This window comes from Dermacentor albipictus, chromosome 7 (genome assembly GCF_038994185.2).
Source record: "Dermacentor albipictus isolate Rhodes 1998 colony chromosome 7, USDA_Dalb.pri_finalv2, whole genome shotgun sequence".
Classification (NCBI taxonomy): domain Eukaryota; kingdom Metazoa; phylum Arthropoda; class Arachnida; order Ixodida; family Ixodidae; genus Dermacentor; species Dermacentor albipictus.
This window is the reverse complement of record NC_091827.1, coordinates 13099439-13123809: the sequence shown is the minus strand read 5'-3', so window position 1 is coordinate 13123809 and position 24371 is coordinate 13099439. Positions and strand designations below refer to the sequence as shown.

The following is a 24371-nucleotide window of genomic DNA, read 5'->3' as shown; positions in this document are numbered from 1 at the left end:
ATGCATTTATTTTATGCCCTTCTCGAATAAAAAATACAACGACAACAAAAGGAAGGAAAGAAGGAAGGGCCCACGATTCCATGAGCCCGAGTGAATATGAATTGTTGAAGTCGTGTGCCTGAGTGAGCCTGGCAGAGTATGATTTTCGCGGCACGCGTCTGTGTCCGGGCTATGCGGGTTCTGAGTTCTGCCGAGTTTGAGTCCGAGGGAGTACGGCTGGGTGATTTCGCTGAGTCTGTGTGATTGAGCCTTAAGCCGGCGGCATATATTTTAATGGGAAAGTGTGAGTAAGCGGTGCTTATACGTTGCCAACAGCATCGTGTGAAACTCGACCGCGGTCGACTCCGTTCAGTACAGCGGCATGCTGAGGTTGTGCGATTTTATTGATAAAGATTACTTCGGAGGGATCTATGTAGCAGTGTGCATAACGGAGGCCTTATGAAAAAAAAACACTACTACTTGCGACACCAGTAAATCTTGCTGCAAGTTTGAGAGAGCGTTCGCTTCGAAACTCGTGGTATTCTGGAATTCTCGTGCGTCCTATATATAATAACTCGAGTCGACAAGTGTTGAGCACCAACTGACTTTAATTCCGCATTTGCAAAATTCACGCTAGACTAGTTGGATAAGTTGTTGGAGGAGGAGCAGAAGGAAAAAAAGATGGAAAGACGAGGAGGTTAGCCAGTTCTCAGACCGGCTATGGTATACCCTGAAGATAAGCAGTTGGATAAGTTGGAGAACTACTTGGGTATAAAGAGCCCGTGATCACGGACCTAGTGATGTGTCTTTCACTGCTACGAATTACTGATAACAGAAATTGTTTGAAATCATTTTTAAGCGCTGAAGACAGCCGTCGCTGAAACACCCTCGTATAAAAGCGTGTATATACCCTTACATGTGATCGTACGTGTTATGTGATCGTATGCTCTATATAGGTGTTATCATTCAAATTGTTGTACATATCGGTATTCCTAATATCAAGCGATGAGAAAGTGTTTCATTCTTTGTTTCCCTCCTTCCCGTCTCAGTGCGTCCTTCGCTTGCAAGCGCGCTGCGCCAGATTTCCATCTGGTGGCATTTGTGCCAAGCTAGAGCCGCCATATAGGGTCTAGCTTTAGACCCTTTTCTCCGCGATGTGCCAGCAGTGTGTCCGTGATCCCGGAAAACTTTACGGTCGCACGTTTTCGGCACCCGAAATCTCCGTGGACACTGAAGTATCTTATCTCGCGTAGTCGACCAGGTAGGTTATTTATCGGTTCAGTTATTAAGAAACGCACCTCATGTGCCCAGCTCATGGAGAGAGAGAGAGAGAATGTGTGAGAGAGAGAGAGAGATGTGCATAGCACTGGAGGCGCGCGAATTGTTGGCGTTCCCTGACGATTAATCTCCGTACCATTCCCCTTCGCTGTCCCGTTCGGTCCCTCTCCGTGTTGCCGTACGGGCGGGTTATCTCTGCGGAGAACCAGGGGGCGGCTCGGAGCTTCGCGTCCGCTGCTGTCAGCTGCACGGGCCCCTTCTCCTTCCTCGGGTGCTTGCACTGCGTCGATAAACTCCGGCATTCCGCTGCGGTGTCGCATCCGCTCGTTGTTTCGCGTGGGCGCCACTGCACGCGCCATAGTTGGCTCGCCGGAGAGAGGGACACACACTTGCGGTGTCTCGATCCATACTCGCACAGGCCACGCATTGTGTAACCGCTTCGGGTCAGCCCTGTAGTGAACGGCTACAGCTCACTGTAACTATATAGCGCGTGTTTTTGCGTGGCGCGCCGAATTCTTATTGCTCCAAACAAGTTTAGGTTCGACGCTATAGCCAATGGTGTACGTATATATTTGAGATTATGCTCAATTTTCCACCAGTACGCTTTCTTTTTTTTTACCTGTCGACTACAATTAAAGCCATTATTATAATTTCTTTGGGTGAAATGTGATCCTTTCACTTTGGCTACAATTACCACTTAGATCATTAAAAAAAAAACGCGTTACGTTTGCTTTATTCTCCGCGCTACAGGTTTTATCACGGAGTTGCCAGCTTAGGAGCACTCGTTTGTCTAGTTCTCGGATATGGCGACTTACAGGGAATCGAAAGGCACACTAGGTTGACACTGGAGTGACCACGCGTCGTCCTAGCTGTTGACACAACTGTACGTAAAGTGAGGTCACAACGTCGCACGAAAGCGCACTTTCTCAAATTGCTTTCTGTTTGCAGTACGTAAGGGTGTTTCAACGAACACTTTGAATTTTTTGAAACGTTTGCGTGTAGAAGGTAGCGCAATTCTAGCTCATGAGATGGTCTATACTCGAAGCGGCGGACACTACTAGCACAAAAGAATTCAAATGCCTAAACTACTAATTAACTAAGATTTACTAATTACATGTTTAACTACTTAACTTATGGCCCATATTGCAATTTATATATTCTAGTGGTTGAGTTCGCAAGGCGATCCACTTGAAACAAATTCTCATGATGACACCAGTTTTGAGATATTCATTCCCGAACTTTGCGAAGAAATGCATCGGCGTTCCAATTAATTTCGTAACAGAACGACGTTTTATGTATTGAAGCACAAAAGTAGCTGGAAGAAATTCCCGCGACGTTCGGGAATTAATATCTCGAAACTGGTGTCCTCCTGAGAATTCGTTCCAAGTGGATCAGCCTTGCGAACTCCATGGCTAGAATTTGTAACTTGCAATATGGGCCCTAAAGTAATTAGTTAAAACGTAATTAGTAAATTTTCATTAGTTAGTCGATTATGCATTTCAATTTTTCGTAAAAGTAATGCCCGCCTATTCGAGTAGACCAGCCCATGAACTTGAATTATGCTATCTACTACACGCAAACTTAAAAAAAAAAATTTAAGTGTTCGCTGAAACACGCGGTATGTTATAATGCAAAATTATGGCTACACATATGTATACCACAGAAGCGACGACAGCCGGGCTTTGCGGGGCCCTGACCTGTCAAAAAGGGAGAGGGGGAAGGAGTAACAGCAGCGGGAATTGCCCAACTGCAACGGGAAGATGAACCACTCATTTTTTGCTCTGTTGGAATTGAACCCGAAACGACATGTATGCCGCCACTTTAGAGCTGACCGCAAACAAGGACCAAGCAGTGTAAGTGCCCTTAAACCGGTGCAACAAACCACCCGAAACGTTAAGTATGTTACGGCGAGGCAATGGATTGTTTTCCAGTTTTCGCTGAGGCGTTACGAAGCGTATCGAACCCCTGTTAGTGGAGTGTATACGATGTCGATTCCGTTGGTGAGCCCCAACCAAACGAATGTTCGAATCGTAACCTTCGCCAGACCGAAAAAGAGTTCTGGTTCGACACTTCGCCTATATAGGTGGTTTAGCGGCCGTCTTATTCTGCTGCTGAATTAAAACTGTTATTTGGATTGTATAAATGATGGTGGGACACTCCTGTCGCGCCATCTTTGCTCTGCATTTCAACTTCGCGCTGGTGTTTTGCCCGCCTCCACGAGTTCTACTGATGAGCACGAGGTGGCTCTGCTAACGGCGCCTCGCGTGTACCCGGGTATATAGATAAACGAAGGAAAGACCTACCCGAGCCTCCACGACGATCATTTAAAAATGGGAAGGGGAGTGGAATGCAGCGATAATGAAACATAGAGCATGATGTAATAGGACAGCTCACTTCCGATACGATGACGTAACACCGCAAACAAACGCGAGCGCTGTTGTTACGCCGTTAATTGTCTCGAAGTGCGCGCCATATTCCCTCATGGTTTACCAACTAGTCCACCAGTATGACTGAAACATATAGAGCACTTTGGGGCTGTACGATACAATTAAGTATAGGTGGTGCGAGGAATCTGGAAAAGAGAAATATGGGGCCAGCTAGCGTTAATGTTCGCGAATGCAGTTATGTGCTATAAATAAGAAATATTGTGAGTGCATGTTGTGAGTGCAATTAACCAGAGAGTAGCTGGACGACTGGCTTTTGGGGCCCACGGTAAAGCCACAAATGAGGCAGTTTGGGGTGACATGGGTTGGGCTTCTTTTGAAGTCAAAAGAAGCGCGCAGCAAGATTAGTTTTTGAAGAAAGGCTGATGAACATGGACGAAAAGAAAAGGCCGGCTGAAGTGCACAAATGTCTACCTGAAAAACGTGGACACGGAATGGAGGAAGAGGTCAAGAAAGCTGCCAACCAAGTACAGGGTGATCGAAAGCGTACATGACAACCAGAAGTCAGCAGAAAAAGAAAAGTGAGGGAAATAGAGACGGTAATTTGGATGCAAAGATAGAAACGAAGAGAACCCCGGACATTTACAGAAACGGCAAGAAAACAATCGGGAGTCAGAAATATATGTGATAACGCAAGGGGGGAATGCGTTGTTATTAAAGGCCTAAGCTGGCTACCTGAGGACAAAATCATGCCGCTGCAAATCAGCGCTACAGAATGAGAGATGTGTGCTGCAAAAAAAAAAAAAAAAGAAGCATCATCATCATCGCATGTGCCACCTGCCTTGTTTCTGGACATATCAAGCCCAGTCAGTCAATCAGTCATTCAAGTTTCGGTTCCGCACCCTGAGTTTCACAGCGCGAAGCTAGCGCCTCCCTCCCTCCTTCCCTCCCTCCCCCCCTCTCTCTTTCTCTATCTATCTATCTATCTATCTATCTATCTATCTATCTATCTATCTATCTATCTATCTATCTATCTATCTATCTTGTGCGCGTTCGCTGTCTGTAACGCAAGTGTTCTAGGGACGAGCCACGAAGGAACAATGGCCCCAGCGATGGCTCGCTGGAGGGGGTTCCTCGCCGAGAACTATTGGGCAACGCTCGCTAATTTGGAACGGCGCCGCACTCGGGTTGACAAACCTATAATTGCGAGCGCGCACACGCTCGTTTCACTCAAGCGGTGAGCTAATCTGAGAGTCAGTGATGCCACCGACCTCCTGGGCCGAGTTATTCCTAGAATAATCTCCGAGAAATCCCTAGTTTGCCGACAAGTCCCTATAGCTCTGTATGTTGGTGGTTTTGTTTCACCAGTCGACAGTCTTATCTGTTATGTCGAGCTGTATAATGGCAGTACAATGGCGAAAAAATAGGGACAATGACCACGGCACGGCATTTGTACTTGCAATTCATCTTATACTCTGCAAAATCCGTTAAAGAATCGACTCAAGCCTACTTGCTATTGACACGTGATTGATCACTTGCATCAAGGGACTGTCGCTGATTAGTATGCCTTCAGTTTTCGCGAGAGGGTGCATGTTATTTTTGAGTCGCCCTTGCGCATCATATTGGCCGGTGAAAAGGATTGACGTGCACTTAGTGTTTACGTGCAGTACCTTCTTATTCAGCGCACACGATGCTGAAATCTATGTACAAGGTTTTTTTACGAATTTTTTCTTTGGACGGTGAGAAAATTTGTTTGAAAGAAGGCAGAGAGGTCGGCCTGAACTAACGCGCTCTTCCTTGCTATACTCTGCACAAAGACGGGGGGGGGGGGGGGGGACATAAAGGTGTGATGAGGGATGATGATGACGACATAGAGGGATGCACAACGGTGAAAGCAAGTTCAGCATTCTGATAAACATTCATAAATATGATCCATGAAGCTACTACCGGGTTCTGTATCTTGTCTGTAGCTCAAGTGAACCTATAGAGATACAGGCGCTAATACGAAGATGGTGTGTGGGTCTCCTCTGCGTGAGGAGCACAGGCGCCGAGCAGAAGCTTTACAGCACGTAAATTGTTTACAGCAGTACAGCATTGTTTCTGTAAGCGGCGACAAGAAGCGAACTACAATTGCTAAGGATACGAGCTTAGTGTCACCTGCCGCCTACGTGCACCTGGCGTACATATCCACATGCGCATGCAGTTGCTCCGGAGGAGTCAGATCTCTTTGTTTATTTGTTTACTTGTTTCCTTAAAGGTCTCTTGTTGAGATATACATGAGGGAGTGGGCGGTTAATGGCAAACAAAGATAATACAAGTCATAATGGGGTTTTTTCGATGAGCCGCTTGAATGCAAGTGGGTCGATGATAGTGGCAACTTCGGTGGCCGGGCCATTCCAGTCTCGTACTGTGCGCAGAAAAAAAATTACTGCTGAAAAGTCACGGTACGGGCTTATGGGGGGACATACTGTGTTACAGTATGTCCCGCCGTGGTTGCGTGGTACGGGCTTATGGGGGGCATACTGTGTTACAGCAACCCGCCGTGGTTGCTCAGTGGCTATGGTGTTAGGCTGCTGAGCACGAGGTCGCGGAATCGAATCCCGGCTACGGCGGCCGCATTTCGATGGGGGCGAAATGGGAAAACACCCGTGTACTTAGATTTAGGTGCACGTTAAAGAACCCCAGGTGGTCAAAATTTCCGGAGTCCTCCACTATGGCGTGCCTCATAATCAGAAAGTGGTTTTGGCACGTAAAACCCCACAATTCAGGGACTGGTACGAGCAATTCGGTGGGCTCTTTTTATGTACGGGTTATCAAAAGACAAAGGATGGGAAAAAGTTATGAAAAAGGTCAAGAGGTGCTATATTCTACGGCAATAAACTATAACGGGTAAGCTTATTTGGGCTTTTAGTGCTGAGACACCCGTGTGCATAGATTTAGGTGCACGTTAAAGAACCCCAGATGGTCGAAATTTCCGGAGCCCTCCACTACGGCGTGCCTCATAATCAGAAAGTGGTTTTGGCACGTAAAAACCCCATAATTTTTTTTTTTTTAGTGCTGAGATGCTTGAATTGGGGGTGGGGGAATGGGGGGGGGGGTCCGAATAATTACACAGAATAAATCGTGTCGCGCGGTCCTGAACCGACTCGAGGGCGTTAGTTATAGGGTTATTGTGGTGCGGGTCAAAAAATGGCATTGGCCTACTCCAGCTTGGACAGCACAAAAGTTTTGAAAGCAAGTTGTTTAATTGAGGGAGAAGCGAGGGAAAGGTTACGGCGTAGATAACCTAGAGTACGATTCGCAGAATGTGTTATGTGGGTAACGTGACAGGTTCAAGTTGAGTCACGCGAGATATACGCACCAAGATATCTGAATGAATCATTTGTTACAATCTGCGTGTTATTGATGCTATAATTAGGCACATTGTAATCACGGCGACGGGCGACACTGTTTTAGAATCATTTAATGACATGAGCCATTACACCAGTTTTGTATGCGCGATAGGTGACATTGTAATGCGAAATTGTCGATAGGGTTAATAATTGATCGGTAAACCAAACAATCGTCTGCAAAGAGTCGGATATGAGTAGAAATATTACAAGGCAGGTCATTAATGTGCGCCTGAAAGCACGGGTGTTAAGGATGAAGAGTGTGAGCTGGCGTACAGGCGGTTAGTTAAAAAAACATCTTCGAATCCAGCTTAGAGCGCACGGATGAATGTTAAGACGGGATAATTTTATTAAAAGACGACCACGAGGTACCTTATCGAACGCTTTTTCGAAACCTAAAAATAATGTGTCGATCGGGATGTTGCGATCTAGGTTTAAATGCAAGTCGTGCAAGAAAAGAGCAGGTTGGGTGTCACAGGAATAATTTTCTGCGGAAACGATGCTGACGTGGGTGAAAAAAAAAAAAAAGGATTGGCGGATGTTAGAAAGTTAGCAATACGTGAGTGTAAAATATGTTCCATTATTTTACAAGAGACGCTTGTTATGGAAATCGAGCGCTAGTTACTCGGTGATGATCGGCTTCCTTTCTTGAAGGCTGGGATTACCTTGCACACCAGCCAGTCATGTGGCATTGAACCGCTGTTAAGTGATGCCCAGAATATGAGTGATGAAAACAAGACTGGATACACACATGTTTGGTGTTTTTTAGCACTTTGGCCTTGATACCACCTACTACAGTGGATGACGAGTTCTTCAACAATTAAATTACTATGACAATGCCGACGGGATCAAATGTGATGTTTCGCATGAGCGGATGCACGAGGTATGCTGGATCGGGCAAGCTGTCTGGGGATTCATCAGTAAAAACCGAACTAAATGCTGTGTTAAGATCTGCAACCTCGGTCTCCAGGATCGGAAATTCAGAGCTATCATTAAGTGAAATCTCATTCCATTATTTAGTATTTATGGTTTTCTAAAATCGCTTTGGGTTTGCTTGCAGCATAGCTGGTAAAGTGGTAGAAAGAGGCTTGTGTTTAGTTAGAGAGGTTAGCTTGTCATATTCTGTTTACACGGATAATACAGGCCAGTTTTAGTTTTCTTCGTATATTTCCGCTTACGGCAAATTCTGTAGAAGGCTGAAAGTTGGACGAGTTGGTTTGCGTTCTTTGTGAAAAGCAGCACAAATTGAGCACGGATGGGACACGTCCGTGTTCGACTCGATTTGCTTTTCACAATGAAATTCTGTACAGTTAATGTCATGTAATTACTTCGAATTCGCGACGATGCTTGTTAAGTGAATTAGAAAAGGGGAAAAAGAAGGAGACACGAAAACAAGCCAAACGCGTATTCAGAGTTTCGACGGAAGAACCGACCATTCCTATGTCTTGAGGCTTTTCTTGGCATGTAGTACCTCTCGTAACGTCGTCCGCTGCTTGATTTGCATATCGGTGTGTACCGTCCAAGTACTTTTACCTCCGACCAAAGGGAATTAAAGTCGCTGCCAAGCGATGATGCCCCCTGCATAATATCATCCGTTTTTCCGAGCGCAGCCGCTTGACGTCACCTAGCGAGAACGGCGCGTGTTGTGTGACGCCGGCGGCTGGGTCACGTGCTTCGTCGCCAAGGCCGACCAGTACGCTGTGCCCGCGTGTGCCTTTTTCCTTCTTTATTTTCCCCGCGCCCTCAACGGGCTTGCTCACCTCCCCTTGCCGAGCTGCCAGCTTTCGGGTTCTTCGTGTTTTTCCCGTCTTCGCAGGAGCTGCTAGCTCGAGCCGTTTCTCTCCATTCGCACACAGCGGCTATGCCGCTGCCGCCGCCGCCTCGTCGGCCTCTCTGTATGCGAAATGGGGCGAATAAAACGTCGCTCATTTCGTCCAGTTGCTTGCGCCGAGGCCTTTGTAGCGCGATGTCTCTGCTCAAGGCGCTCGCTCCTCTGAGCTCCCAGAAAGAAACACGCGGGACGCCTCGCTTCTGCCCACGGACGTGGTTCCGAGGCGTTTCGGCCTGCGCTGGCGCCCATTGTCTGACGGCGTCTGCTTCTTTGTAGTCTTCTGCTTCTCCCAGCTGATCGCCGCCGCCTGTTCGTCACGCATGGGCCGCCGTCTGCGGTGGTGCAGCGGCCAACGCCGCCGCGGCCAAGATTGAGATCGCCTCCTCTTGCCCGCCGAGAGGGGAAAGGGAGACTGGAGGCGCAGCTTTTTGCATATCTTTCTCTCTTCTCTGCTTTGCTTTCCTGCTTGCGGGCTGCTTGCGTATGTATGTGTGTGTGTGTGAATCTTCAGGCAAGCGGTCGTCGTGCGAGGGAATACGGGGACCGCCCCGTGTGGCGCTTTGCCGCTGCTTCACACGCGTACGCCTGCCGAACGACGCCCGTCTTCTCGGTTGCTTCGTGCCCGCCACTTGGCTGGCCGCTTTGCCTACGTATTCTGGCCATATCGCTGTCGTCTGCTACTGTACCAGTCGGTCGCCTTGCCCCTGCCTATGCAACGGTGTTCACATATGGCGACGATCGACAGCGGCTCGATCGCCAATCGCTCCAGTTTGTGAATACCTGCCGCAAGAACGGTTGCGGGACAGGTTTAGTCGTTTTTATCGGACGAAGAGGGAGCCGCGCGACCGACGTGCATCTGATCCCATCCGGAATCGGCCGCTTTTTCTTTCTTTTTTTCCGCGCGCGTCCGTGGAGCCCCGTCTAGCCTCATTCTCATCGGCAGTCCCAACGAACGACGCAACTCCCTCGCTCGCCCTCCGCCGCGGTTTTCCCGTGGCCTCCGACGCCGCCGCACCGCCTCCTACGTGCGGCTCAACAACCGCCAACGGTGGTGTGTGTGTCCCGACGACTTCGGTAACGATGACGACTACGACGATGACGACGACGAGGGTCGGCGACGCGCGGTGATCCGGCTCAACGACTGCGAGGCCTGGACCGGCGCTGCGTTTTGACCGCGGAAGCAGACGACGCGCGGACAGACACCGCCTCCCGGCTGTGCGCGCCGGTGCGCGCCGTCGAAAGTTCGTCGTCTTGTGGTCTGCGTTGGTTCGGCTGCAGACGGACGGGGTCGCGCGGTGGTTTCGCTAGGCCTAACGGCCCGCTCGCTCACCCCTCTGCGAACGGGTTGTTGCCTTATCCCGTAGTTGCACGCTTGGCGTAATATTATAGTGATTTCGTGGTTTGTGCGCGCGTGTGTGGCCGTGTGGTTTGTGTGACTTGCGTGTGTGCGTGTGTGTGTGTCTTTTACGACGTCGTTCGCCGTTTTCTCAAGAGTCGCTGGGAGTGTCCGTCAGCAAGCGCTGTGCATACCGTGATAGTGTGAATTCACCGGCCCAACAACATTGCCGGGAGCTGGCTGTCAAGGAGGACACCGGCGAAACAGTGCTTGCCGATCGTCCTCAACCCGTCGATTTGGCCTAATAGGAACTGCAGTAAGAAGAAAGCGGAAGCTCGGCGCTTTCTCCTCAGCCATGGGGCAACCGCATAGCCGAGCAGCGCCCGGTGGTATGGGCTACACGAACCAGGGCGGATCGCCGGAACTGAGGCCGCGGCGGCATTCCACGCGACTGTCGGCGCGTCGCGCCCGCGTCGGTGAGTCTCCTGCGTACGAAACGAGCTGCAGCTGGCTAGCTGACGGTTGTCGTCATGCGGAGTTTCCCCATTAAAATTGCTATACTCGGGAGGAAAACTCGGACGCCCGGCGATATCGTTCAGCCGTACCCTGGGAATAACAGTACACTGACTTATCTGATATGCGTGCTCGTCGTGGCTTCAGAAGCTCTTGTATAGCGTTATTTACCATACGTTCCTGACTAAATTTACTGGTCTAAATTTCGAAGCAATGCTAGTTCTCTAAACGCAGAGGACAGTGGGAATCGGCTCACACGAATAATTAGTGTGAATTGTCGGATTTATACCTTCGTATTTCGTTGAAATTGGTTCATTTGTGAATTCGCAAAGCCGTTTGAAGATTGTGACGAACTTTAAGCAGATTTATGTATTAACCATCATTCGGCATGTGCGCTGAACCGCACCATGCTTGCAGCTCCGACAGACGCTATACTAGCGCCAGAGTTCTTTCTTCTTTTTTTTTTCCTCTAGCAATTTTTTGTAGGAAACTGTGCAGGCTTACTGGCCTTTGGTGTTACGTGTATCAGGCGCGGCAAGTCTTTCGGGGCTTCGATCGCACGACACAATTCGAGACTGACAGAATTCAACGATTTCGATCGGGCTTCGTTTTTTTTTTTTTTTTTTTCCTTCCCGAAACCGCACGGATTCTTCTGAAAGCTCCATCCACCCCTGCCGTGGGCTCAGTGTACAGGTAGCGTCGTTACGGATGCGTCATGCGACGGATTGCTTAACGCTGTATGAAGAAAACATGCGTCTCGAAATGCAGCGGGGTTGCCGATGACGTATTGGACGTGCTCGGCCTACGACACTTCGGCGGCGCGACTGCGGCGATCCACATAACCGTCCCGTCGCAGAAACGGAAGCAAACAGCAACGAAGTTATTGCCGCGTCGTTTTTTTTTTTTGCGTTAAACGTGTTTTTTTTTTTTTCACTATAGCCACAAACACAAGGCGAACAAACTACTTCGACAACAGCTCGATTGTTGCAGGTTTCAAATCCAGGGTTTGACGAAAGCCCGTCTGGTCGGGAATGATCGTGGTACACTTGTTTAGGGACACGGACACTGACAACACACGGACCGCGCGGGATTGTTACTTCGCCAGCCAATCACAGAAGCAAATGCAATCGTCGTCAAAACAAATGGCGTCGTATTTGCGTGATACCCGCCCCCCGGAGCGTCTGCTATTCTCGAGTTTTTCCATCGGTGGAAGCGATGAAATGTGCACCAGACATGGAAAAAGTGTATAGGGTCTGAGAGTTTCACTCTTCAAGAGTCCGCGGTACAGCTCATTTCACTGTCGAGCCCGTTTTACTCAAGAAACTTCACTGCCAACTTAAATGAATCATTAAAACTTCTTTCTGGGCGAGTTGGTGCATACTTGACATAAAAACTGTTTACAGCGCAAACACATGCAACCACAAAGAATAAGGGACAGGACACAAGCGCTTGTGTCCTGTCCCTTATTCTTTGTGGTTGCGTGTTTGCGCTGTAAACAGTTTTTATGTCAAACTGAAGTGAAACTTGGCAATAAGTTGCAGCAAAGCAGGCGTTTTATTTTACTTCAGTAAGGAATTAGGCTTTTATCGTTTCACTGTAATAGACGACTGAAAACGCATAAAATTACGCGCTTATAACTTTATTTTTGTGCTCCTTATTTGGGTAACAGGAAAAGTTTGAAGTACGAATTATTTGCAGCCTCGCGGAGGAACAGTGGCTGGCGGTTATGAGGGCGTGGGCGGGGCTTCGCTGCAGACTTAAGTTGTATCCGACTATGGAAGTTGAAAAGAACAAATATACGAGTGCTGATACATATTGTGGTCGGCTTCCGTGTTTTTTACGCAACTGATCCGGTTATGCTTCTGTGTCGTCCCTTCCAATGTGCACTGCTTAAAGGTCATTGACCCCTAATAGGCATGGTGCCAAAGCTTAGTACACCGAGAATATTGCGACGCGCTTATAAACTGACGGCGCATCAGTTGTATAATTTGGCCTTGGTATACCGCCTGCAATTACAGCTCCAAACAGGCTAATGGCACCCGAGGGAAGGCTACTTAAGTTTCTCGTCTTGCGTATACTTAGTCATCCATCATCTCACTACAAGTGTAGTTGCATCGCGTTTGGGATCGAGAGAGAGCTAAAGAAAGAAAGAAGGAAAGGAAAAAGATGTCCTCTATTTTCCATATGCGTGGTGAAAGCACACTAGACAAAAGTAAATACAGAAAGAGTTCTCGAATGGAAGCCACTGACCTTTCATATTACGCATTTTGAAGAACTGAAGTGTAGGCAGACGGGTACAAAACAAATCCAAAGCCCCCTTAAGCAAGACTTTTGATGTTATTCTTTTTCAAGCTCCGAAATTGCAATGAAAACAGCTGCCGAATATCCAGAGTTCCACCAGACGACAGAAAATAATCCCTGAGTACACTATTAAAAAAAAAAGAAAACGTTCGATCGTGCTAGCTTACACAAAATAAATGCAAGGATGTAAAAGAAATACAGCAATTGATCGCGCATTTTCGAAATTGAACATTTGGGCATGTTTTGTAAAACATTTGAATATGTCTAGGTACACAGCAACTGGCAATCGTAAATTTAATCGTTATGCAGTGAAGAAATAAAAGATAGGAAACTACGCTCTCAATGTAGTCTGTGTTTGACGTTCGAGCAAACGACAGCCACATCGATCGTGTGCCGTCGAAGCCTCTTTCGACATCTCGTGGTGTTTATACCGATCGCGCGATCACGTCATCGGGAGGCGGTTGCGCAGCCCTAATACAGGAAATAAGAGACGCTGGGAACACACCTAGCGTCATTTGCATTTCTCGCGTATACTGGAGTGCATAAGAGATTGCGCGAACTTATATCGAGACAGCCGCTGCGTAACAGCGGTGTACTTAACCCCGTAGGAAGCGTCCCCCAGAGTCATTTGCATATTTACGATATATGTATTACTACGAGCACCGAGCGGTCGTAAAGATTGGCCAGACTCGATTTGCCGACCGGGGCCTTTTGCTGTCGAACGTGATAGCGCAGGGACGCTGGTATTTACATCAGTGAAGAAAGACCAACATGAAAAGTTGTACTTTGGACAAGGTAGGAAGGTATCGGGGCATAATCTATCGATGCCAGTGCGAGGCTTTACCGTCAGTTCCCGCTACGACCCAGCGTCCGCCGAGTTCTTCAAAGAGCTATTCCCAAACGGAGTTTTTCATCAAGAAAAATATTTCTTGCCACGGAGGGCACGTCCATCGACAAAGTGTCATTTGAGTTGAAAATTAATTTGTTTAGTGATTACCTATTTGGCAATTGGTTTGCTAAACTATCCACAGCTAAAAGGTCGCTACAGCGTATCAAGAACGCGACTGAGGGCCACGCGTCAAGTTGACCTTGCTTAAATCCGAATCTTATGGTATCAAAACACGCCGAGTATATGTTACCTTGGGCATTACAACCGCGGCTGCTCCGAACGTGATTAATCAGGATCCATTCAATACAGCGTTTCTCTCCGTGATGCTTACTTGAGTGGGGCAGCTTTAGTACTCACAAACATGTCAACCGTCACCATTCTGTTAACAGCATTTGAGAGTAATTGTCATGCAGTCCGCTGTCCACGTGTGACAGAGCTGTTATGAACTTCGCTTTGCGGCAGCAGCTCCTCTGTGGCTATTCCGGTACATCAGACCAGTGTAGAGTGGCCTCTGGAGAACAGCGTCCGCGTTCGATCACTTTCGGGGCCATACTTTTTCTGAGTGACGTGGCCACATACCGGTGCGACCCGTCACTGGAGCGAAGGGTTTTCTGCCAGGCGGCTTAGCCAGTCAGCAGCCACGGAAGGAGACATCTCCGGAAGTGGTGGGACGGGAATTTAAGGCGTCCGTGAAAGCCCGTCCAGATGGCGCGCTCAGTCAGTTGTGCCTAAAGTTGTGCCTTTGTGACGATAGCTGAAGAAAGTTGCACCCAGGCAGTAACGAACGTCCTTGCGTTTCTCTTGCGCAAATCGGCTGTCTTACCAGACTCTCACAACCCGGTACACGTGAAGAAAAACACGCACACGCACACACACACACGCACACACACACACGCACGCACACACACACACGCACGCACGCACGCACGCACACACACACACACACACACACACGCACGCACGCACAGAGAGAGAGAGAGAGAGAATGTTATCGTAATGCGACGGCTCTTCACTCCACTTTCGAAGCAAGCCCGCGGCTCGAATTCCTCCCGCAGTGTCACGAGCTGTTATGATTCGCTTCATACACCCTGTACTGTAGCTATTGGCGCTTACACTTCCGGGCAGTTGATGCGGTTGGAGCGAAACTGAATAGTTGAGAATCGAGCAATGGCTGATACCAGGATAACAAACACGCGCGAAAAAGAAACAACAAGAGGGATGAGACATGACACTAGAAGTGACTTTGCTACGGCCTCTGTACACAAACCCTCTATGTCTGTCTGTCTGCGCGCACGTGCTTGTTTGGGGGAGGGGGGGGGGGGGGTGGGGCAGGATGAGTGCGGTCGTGTTTCGTCACCGCGTGTATGCCTCATTTCCGGCTCAATATTATCTCGCGACCTATTCTTCTCTTTCGTGTCCACAGCGATCCCGTTTACTCTCGTTCGGCTTTGCAAGCCCCCCTCTCCCCCCCCCCCCTACCCCTCGACCGAATTCGACACGACGCGCTGTTTGGGAAACACTGCGCGCGAGTGCGGTCTTGGTCACCTTCCTGCTGGGGATTGTTATTCGCCCTCACGGCTCTCTCTCTCTCTCTCTCTCTCTCTCTCTCTCTCTCTCTCTCTCTCTCTGCGTTACGCGACGAGGACCGTGCCGTCCAACAACAAGATCGGGTGGCGATCGATGCCCGGCCCCATTGTTTTCCCGCGGATGGCTCGCCTCGGGTTTCCGGGATGGCCGGCGATATCGCTGCTGCTTTCCCCTGGTACAGGGTTCGCGTTTGCGCATGACTGCGCTTCGCTTACGCGCTTGCGTTGACGCGCACGATCGCATTCCGTGCACTCTTTCTTTGCCACGTATAGGCGTTCACGCGTCGGCACCGGGAGTGAGATATCTCCAAGATCCGCGAAGCGCCGTGCTATTGGGTCGTGTTTCGCGGTATTGAAAAGTTACGAAAGCGCCGAGAGCTAGCTGCAGCCATTTCGCATTCTGGCATTACGTTCGGCGTCGCACTGCTGAAATAGAAGACGCGGGTTCGATTCCAACCTCATTTCGATAAGGGGGGTTTGGGGGGGGGGGGTGAAAAGTAAAACAAAAGAAAGAACTCGTGTACTTCGATTTAGGCGCACGTTAAAGAACCCTGGGTGGTCAAGATTAATACTTCCCCCTCCCTCCTACGGCGTGCCTCGTAATCGGATCGTTGTTTCAGGATGTAAGACCCTGGAATTTATATTACAATCGACGTGAGGTGAAGAAAACGCCCAGACATGTACAGTTTGGCTAGTTGACGCGGTTTATATAATATAGCTTGCGTGGAGTGGCCCCGAAAGAAAAAAAAAAGTGCACCTCATGAGAAAACCAAGACGAGTTCGTCTTGGCCTTTCTTGTCTCTCGCGCGTTTTCCACGCGACGCGAAGAAAGCGTGATATTTGTCGGTGCGCACGACCGAGAACCCCCTTGCTACGGTGGCACCGTACCCTTGCCGTTGCCTGTGGCCGCGTGGCGCGTGCCGCCGGATCTCTGAGGCCATGGTGGCCGCTAGATAGTTCAAGTGCTTCCCGCAACTCGGCGAGTCAGATGCGGTCTTGGTGGAGTTACTGTATATGCTAGCAAAACAGTAGCATGTACAGTAACTCCTGGTCATGGAGAAGGTAAATAGCTAAATTACATAGTGGAGCACTGGGCGTCACAGTTGAGGCCAAACGTGTGGGCCCAACATGTGATCGCTACGGCAGAGCGCACGGTAAATTTTGGTGCGCCGCCGCCCTGTAGGCAGAGCCAACGTTACTTGGGCAGAGCTGCTCACTGTGCAGCAGAGCTACAGCAGAAGTACAAGGCAGGGCCGCCGAACAAGTGCTCGTCGATTAAAAGCTACCGTGAACAAAACATTCCCGGCCAATTCTGCTAAGTCTCAGAGGTCACGTGTTGGCGCGACACGGCGAGGGAAAGAGCAAAGGGAATGGCTTTCACAGATAGTTGGCTTGCCAAGGTTAGCTGCGTGACGCCATGCTCCCTCCTAGTCTTTATTTCCTTCCTCTATGGTTGTGGTGAACACTGGCAACGCCTTCCTAATCCGCTGAATATGCAAGTGCAGACAACCAACCCGAAGTGTTATCCGGTCCCTCTCATCCGTCGTCATATACCGGTGCTCTCTCTCTCTTTATCTCTCTCGTAGTGACTCCTCCTCGAAGGGTTAATCATAGAATAAAGAACCAACTGGGTTAATGTTACCCATGCGGCAACTCGGCGCACCACGTAGCCGCCGCTGCAGCGATAGATAACGCGCGTGTATTTGCTTTGCGTCTGCACATATATACACGCATGGGTTTGTATTTCTTTCCCCTCGGCCGACCTTGATAGCGGAAGTTGCGCGCCCTGCTGCCTGCCGGCCGTTGTGTTGTTGTGTGTCCGGTACACGCGCCGTCTCCCAAGTGAGACATTCATTACCTCCCTTGTTCGACGCCGGAAAGGTCAGGCGTGTCGTATCTGCGTGGCCGCGTCCTCCGCGGCTTCTCTTCCGGGCGTCGTTGTAGAACAATCGCCGCCGGCCCGTAGCGTGCGAATGCGAAGCGATGTCCTTTCCGGACCAAGGGAGGCGGCGCTGTTTTATATGCGTGCTACAAGGCCGGGTAAACATGCTTGTTTGTTGTTTGTGGTGTGGAGCCTGTTGGTATACGACCCCTTAAAGGAGTAGGGACATTATATTTCAGACTTGTTTTTTTTTTTAACCGTTAAATGAAAGTCCTATATACCTCTTAACACTAGAGAAGGCCCTTGCAAGCCCGCCCTGAATAATTTAACGTACTAGCTTTTCTACAGCCAGTTTCGGTTTCGTCTCTGTGACGTCATGACCCAGAAGGTGGTGGCGCTGGAACAGTAGTGCATTGTAGTGTTTTGAAACTTACTCCGGCTCTTTCGCTCGTCTGCTATGCCGCTACATCGAGCCCGAGGTACACGCACGTTCAAACGGCGTTGTCCGACGTGCATTATTAAGCGAAGCGTCTCCATCATTGCTCGGTAAATAACTGTTATTTCCAGACAGTCCGGTGTCCAGTTAAGCGTCATCTGCTGTCGATGCTGGTATAATAAGCACACGACGATGCCAGCGAGACTCGTGTTGTACAATTGCAGACGACGTCTGCCTTGAATGGGCGTTCAGTGCATCCCTCGGATCGTCTGCCTGTCTTCGCCGCGCACGTGCTTCTCGTTTGCACGTCGTCGTTGTCGTCTGCTCGCTTGAATGAAGAAGGTCGTCCAGCAGATGGATGCTTCGTCGCACATCCGGCCTCTGTGCCGATCCCCTTCCTCGTCCTCCCGCTTCGCTTCAAAAGCATGGCTGATCATGCAGACGCTGGCACGCAGCCGCTGGGGCCCGTGCCAAGCGGCGGTCGTATACGCGGCGAACGACGATGTGCACATTGCTCGCTGTGGGCAACAGGGCCGCTGTGGATTCAGAGCACGTTGACGGGCAGTTAGCCTTGGGGAAGAAAGAAAGAAGAAAGAAACCCGAGCCTAAAGCGGCCTCTAGTACGACGTGTTGCGAAAGGCTGAGAATGTGAGCGCTATATGTGTAGTATATACGTGCACATCCAGCCGACTCATCCTCACAGGCGCCAGCCAACGACGCATTTACTATACAGTCGTGATTGTCTCCTGCGAACGTGCGCCGCGTTTTCGAGTCTGCAATGCGAAGGTCGCGTTGCCTATTGGTCGCGGGGCGGTGTTCTGGTGGCATTTCTTTGTTTATGTACTTTCATTTGAACCTGCTACAGCCGTGGTGAGCTACTCGCAATGCTCTAACACGATGTTTTGTGACCGTCATACTTCTCAATGACCTGACCGTGCTGCAATCTTGAATGTCATTACTTATACCGGGAATGTCATTACTTATACTCTGTCTTGAAGCCTATGATTTGCAGAAACTGATTATATAGCTGAACGTGCCATAAATGTTGTTCGTAAGAAGCCACGTGTTCTCCTGTCGCTGTGTGACTTCGTACTTCAATACATTTGCTAAACGGTTATCATTGCTAGCTCGTCTGCGGGCATTTCCAACAAGCGATTTCCTCGTATACCTGTATTTCCGCGACTTGCTTGGAACGGCCCGTGCAGTCAACCCCGATGTGGACGCGGCTTCCGAAGAAGCCTATACAACACTTGCTGTATGGTGTGCGTCAGGGTGTATGCGGTGCGAATTTCGACCGAAATGATGAGAGGGCGTTCTGCGTTTGAGCGCAAGCGGTAAAAATAAACTCCCAGCGCACTTTCCCGTCGGGGAAGTTTATACGCAAGGGCGGAGCAGCTTTCGGCGTTTCGCGGTGCGAACATGACTTCCCGTCGTCCGTGAACATAACCGCCCGTAAGGCCCCGCCGTAGCGCTTCCCGCCCAGAGAGACTTTAAGTGCACACGTGTACAAAGGAAAGACTATGAGCCGGCCTTCGCGAATGTGTATGTACGCCTTTATTACAGTGTGCGAGGAAATCCTTCCTGGAAGAGTCTCGCCGTGGTGGCGTGTAGTGGCTGTTGTGGCGTTGCGATGGTGAGCCCGAGGGTGCAGGATCCAACTCCGGCATTTACCGATGGGGGCGAAATGCAAAAATGCCGGTGTATCATGCATTTACCATCATCAGCCTATCTATATGTCCACTGCAGGACTGATTCCAACCTGTGCCTCCAAATTTCCTAATTTCAACACCCCACCTGGCTTTCTGCCGTCCCCGACTGCGCTTCCCTTCTGTTGGCACCCATTCTATAACTTTCCGATAGTCCACCGGTTATCCATCCTACGCATTACATAGCCTGCCCAGCTCCATTTTTTTTGTCTCTTAATTTCAGTTAGAATTTCGGCTAACCCCATTCGCTCTCTGATCCAAACCGCTTTCTTCCTGTCTCTAAACGTTACGCCGAACATTTTTCTTTCCATCGCTCTTTGCGTGGTCCTCAACTTGTTGTCGAGCTCCTTTGTCAACCTCCAAGTTTCTGCCCCATATGTTAGCCCCGGTAGAATGCATTGATTGTACACCTTTCTTTTCAACTAGTGGTAAGCTCCCAGTCAGGACCTGACAATGCCTGCCGTATATACTCCAATCCATTTTTATTCTGCTATAAATTTCCTTCTCATGACCAGGCTCCCCTGTGAGTCATCGACCTAGGTAAACGTACTCCTTCAGACTCTATAGATGCTTACTGGCGATCCTGAACTCTTGTTCCCTCGCCAGGCTATTGAACATTATCTTTGTCTTGTGCATATTAATCTTCAACCCCACTCTTAAACACTTTCTCTGTTAAGGTCCTCAATAATTTGTTGTAACTCGTCTGCAGTGTTGCTGAATAGAACAATGTCATCTGAAAAGCGAAAGTTGCCGAGATATTCGCCGTCGATCCTCACTCCTAAGGCTTCCCAGTTAAATAGCTTGAATACCTCTTCTAAGCATGCATTGAACAGTGTACGTGTGTGTTACCGGCGGTGGTCTGCTCTGGACCAGCGTCATTTTCACTTCGCTCCTCGAATAGACGGGACGTGTGTCGAGTGAGCTCCCGAAGAACACTTGCAATGTGTGATGCGAACGCCAGTGTTGGCATACCTCCTCCGCCGGAGGAACGTTCCTGGCTACGCCATGCACTGCTCGCAAGATGTCGACACAGGCGTTGCCGTTACCATCTGTTCGTCTTCCGGTGTCGCAAGCGAACTGGAATGGTGCCTCCACAAATCACACCTGTCAGCCGCTTGCCGGCTTCCTCCATCCAGCGCGTGAAACGCGCGTCGGTACATCCATGTATGCAGCGTCATCGCGCAGCTGGTCGCGCTTCCGAGTCGCGTGGCCGACGGTCGTGTACTGCGCCGAGGACACGCGATTCAAACGGCGAGAGATGGGCGGGCGTTGCACTTCGTGCGGAAACTACACGAACGTGTCGTTTGGGCAGAGAATATCCTCCGAGCGCGTCGCATTTCGAGTTTACGCGTTACTTAATTTCTCGCCCTTGTCGCGGACCCTCATGGATCGTGGTCACACTGTAAGCGTTCTGGGATGGAGTGAGTTTTCTGTCATTTTGTTTTGCTTCTGAGTGAAATTATATGGAGGGGGGGGGGGATTATGCAGGAGCGAGGACGGGTGGTGCTTCCGGTGTTCGCATAGTCGTCTCTGGGTCCACTATTTCTGAAACTCTCGGCTGGTTAATTGTGCGCACGGGTAACTTTCGTATACGTTGAATAACGTAATCGCGACTCCGCTATGCTTCGGTCACGGTGCGTTTACCAAAACCAGCATTGTTACACGGATGCCGGCCCCCCTCCCGTCCCTCCCCTAGCCCCCCCCCCCCCCCCCCCCCCCCCGCCATTCTGATGTCGCTCCGTTCCCAACTTCCGACTCAAGTACGTTAGGCTAGGGAGGTACTTTCTTACTCGATCCTGACGTTCTTGGTGACTACAGCCCCGTTACAGTGTACTAGAATAATAGACCCGTCTTCTTTCCGATGCCAGGAAGCGAGACGTCGGAACGGGACGTCGTGCACGCGCCCCCCCTCTTCCGGGCGGGCGATGTGGGGCTGCAGGGAGAGCGTGTAACATGCGTGCGAAACGAAAAGCCGCCGGCTCGGTTGGTGCTTCGGGAGGGAAGGGGTGACGCAAAGCGGGGACTTTTGTTTCGCCCACCCCGCTGAAGTTTTCGCTGAACCACCCCGTGAGCGTGGTTTCGTTTTTTTACTTTCCGTCTTTTAGTTTTCCCGTTTCTCTGCCCTCACCTCTCGTTTATTTCTCTTCTCTCCTTTTCCGCATAGGATCTCTCTCTCTCTCTCTCTCTCTCTCTCTCTCTCCGTGAGCCGGGTCTGCCTGAATGTTTCGGATACTGTCCGGGGACCTTTTTCCGGGTGTCTGCACACAATCACGCATACACACACACACCTGTCTGTCTTGCCTCTGTGTCTGGGCGTACACGCGTTTGTGCCTGCTTTCCTTTCTTTCTTTCTTTCTTTCTTTCTTTCTTTCTTTCTTGTTTTTTTTTTGCTTTCTCGGTTGCCCGTGCCTGACTCGCACGGCGCCCACGCTCGTGACGGCTCGTCCCTCTGGTAGCCCACATATAAGCGACCCTCAACCCCACGACGACGCGTTCTTCCTTCCTCGAAAGCAACGACGAGAAGCTAACCTCACCGCCGTCGGCGCTTTCATCCGGCTTCTCGTTCCTTTCTTTCTTTTTTCTTTTCTCGCTGTTCTTGTTTTATGTTTCGCCTCGCATTTTAAGTTAATTTGCAGTTTTTTGTCCGTCTGCGTCTTGCCCGGCCTATTCTTGGTGTCCACTCTGCACGTTTCGAAAGGAATCCGCGGGAGAAACGGTAGTCCGTGTGGGAAATCGAGAGCATACGTCTCTCGAGCCTGCTTTATATGCGTAAATGTCAGCGAGATTACAAAAAAAACGAAACGGGGAGAGAAGAAAAAAAAAAGAAAAGGTCATTCGTGTATAGTATCATCGCTCGTGCGTGTGGTCCGGCTTCGAAACCATTATTTCGAAGAGCAAAGCAAAAATATAAAGGAAAGCAGTTTCCGCGGGCCAACGCTTCTCGCTTCCACGATGGCCGTAGCGCGGTTGGCTTCGCTTGTGGCGTTATATTTTTTTTAACCCCTCGCTATTTTAAATAATTTTCTGGCATGTTGTGGTCGAACGTGGTGGCGAGCAGTGATCGTGGTGCAGACTTATTTACCCGTATCTCTTCCGTGTCAGGACTTGTGGTCAGAGCTATAGCTTCTCTTTGTATTTACTTTTGTGTCTGATTGGGTTTAATATTTGGGGACGAGGGCGCGGACAAGCCTTATTCCGCAGCCAACTCTGTGCATGTAACACGCATAAATTCCCTCTTGAGACAACCACTACGCCGTTTTGAATTAAATTTATTGCATTTGAGTGACAAAAGTTAAATTCAAGCAACTATATGAGCAGCAGAATTTAAGCTTATGACCTCGAATTTTTGCATCAGACTGTTAACGTAAAATTTGTTACGATGTTTAGAAAGGTTTTTCAACAGTATACTGCTCGCAGTTAAGCGGTACATTTAAAATCGGTTCATAATACATCAATTTTGTCCGCTTTAGATGTATTACTAAGTGTAGTTTACGGACTTGCGATATCGCTTTCTTTATTATTATTATTATTACAGAGTGACAGAGCTTTTATGTGGACACTTGCGATTCTCTTTTTAATATATATATATATATATATATATATATATATATATATATATATATATATATATATATATATATATATATATATATATATATATTCGTGGCTTAAATTGAAACTCCGCTGTTTACTTTTAATACATCTTGACTTCTTTCTTTTAAATACTACGAACATCATCAAATTCGGTGAAGTGGTTTCCGAGAAGGACGATTTCCCCGTTCCCGCCTATTTGGATGGAAACTCCAGGTGCTAAGGATTCCCCTTGAACACGGGGTTGTTGTTAGACCAGCGACCGGATGGGCCTGCGATTGATGTGCACCTCTGCGAAAAGCCCTTCTTTACCAGCCATTTTCGTTTTTACTCTGTTGTACGAATGTATATATATATATATATATATAAGGTTCGATCGTTCTCTTCCCCGGGTTTTAATTAAGCGCTCTCGTTTAATTATATCCCCTTGGCGGGCATGACATCTCTCCCTGCTCATTGCATCCACAAATGACATCTTCCTGGGGCTCGCGCTTTACGATCGCGTTCCGTGAATTTAGCAAGCGCCTTCGGGGGGAGGAAACAAAAGAAAGAAAAACCGGTCTCTACCTCTCTCTCGCATTCCAACGCAGTCCGCGAGTGTTGTGCTTATAGTTAAGCGGTTTCCGTTTACTTTTACTATTTTTCCCGTTGGCCGAGGAAAGGAGCCGAAGCCAGCCGAACGCAACGCGCACGCAGGGTGCAGTGTACTAACCGCTTCCTGTCGCCAACGCGCCTGCGTCGTTTTCGCGGTACAGACACGTCCTTGACTGCAGCGTATACACGAGTTTATGTGGGTGTACCGTGCCAACATTCGGGCCGAACTGCTCTCGCCGCTTTTCGTTGGTTGGCGACCGTCGGTTGCGTGAACGTGCGCGCGTGCTCGTTATTCGATGTCAGCGCATTGCAACTTGCGTGCAGTGTTGCTTGAACTGTACAAGCTGTGACTATGTAGACTTCCCTGGCCCCCACAAAGGCGGGGGACGCGAAAGGTGGGTGGCGGCGAAGAACTGAGAGCATAACCTCGGTGCACACTAATTGCAGCGCAGCTGGGTCCCGATGCGTGGTGTTGATTCGACCCGCTGCCGTGTAGCTTGTACTGTAGTGGCTGCGGCGTTGCGCTGTTGAGCTCGAGGTCGCGGCCGGGTTCCGTACCGGCCGCGGTGGCTGGCGCATTTCGATGGGGGCGGAGTGTAAGAACGCCCTCGTATATACGCTCGTGGGGGAAAAAAAAAAACGAGCCCTGACAAAGAGGCAAGACAGACAGGAGCGC

The 24371-nt window shown here is 49.4% G+C and overlaps 1 protein-coding gene across 3 annotated transcripts in view; it reads left to right on the top strand.

Moving 5' to 3' along the window:
* The window catches only part of numb (NUMB endocytic adaptor protein), a 100002-nt gene that overhangs the window by 43360 nt on the left and 32271 nt on the right, over positions 1-24371 (top strand). The window contains exon 1 of one of the 3 annotated variants that reach the window (XM_070521624.1): positions 9378-10673. The exons of the other annotated variants lie outside the window; for them this stretch is intronic. Coding sequence (XP_070377725.1) covers positions 10553-10673 — 121 coding nt within the window. The 5' untranslated portion in view covers positions 9378-10552. Of the gene's footprint in view, positions 1-9377; positions 10674-24371 lie in introns of those variants that run through there. 3 annotated transcript variants of the gene reach the window in all.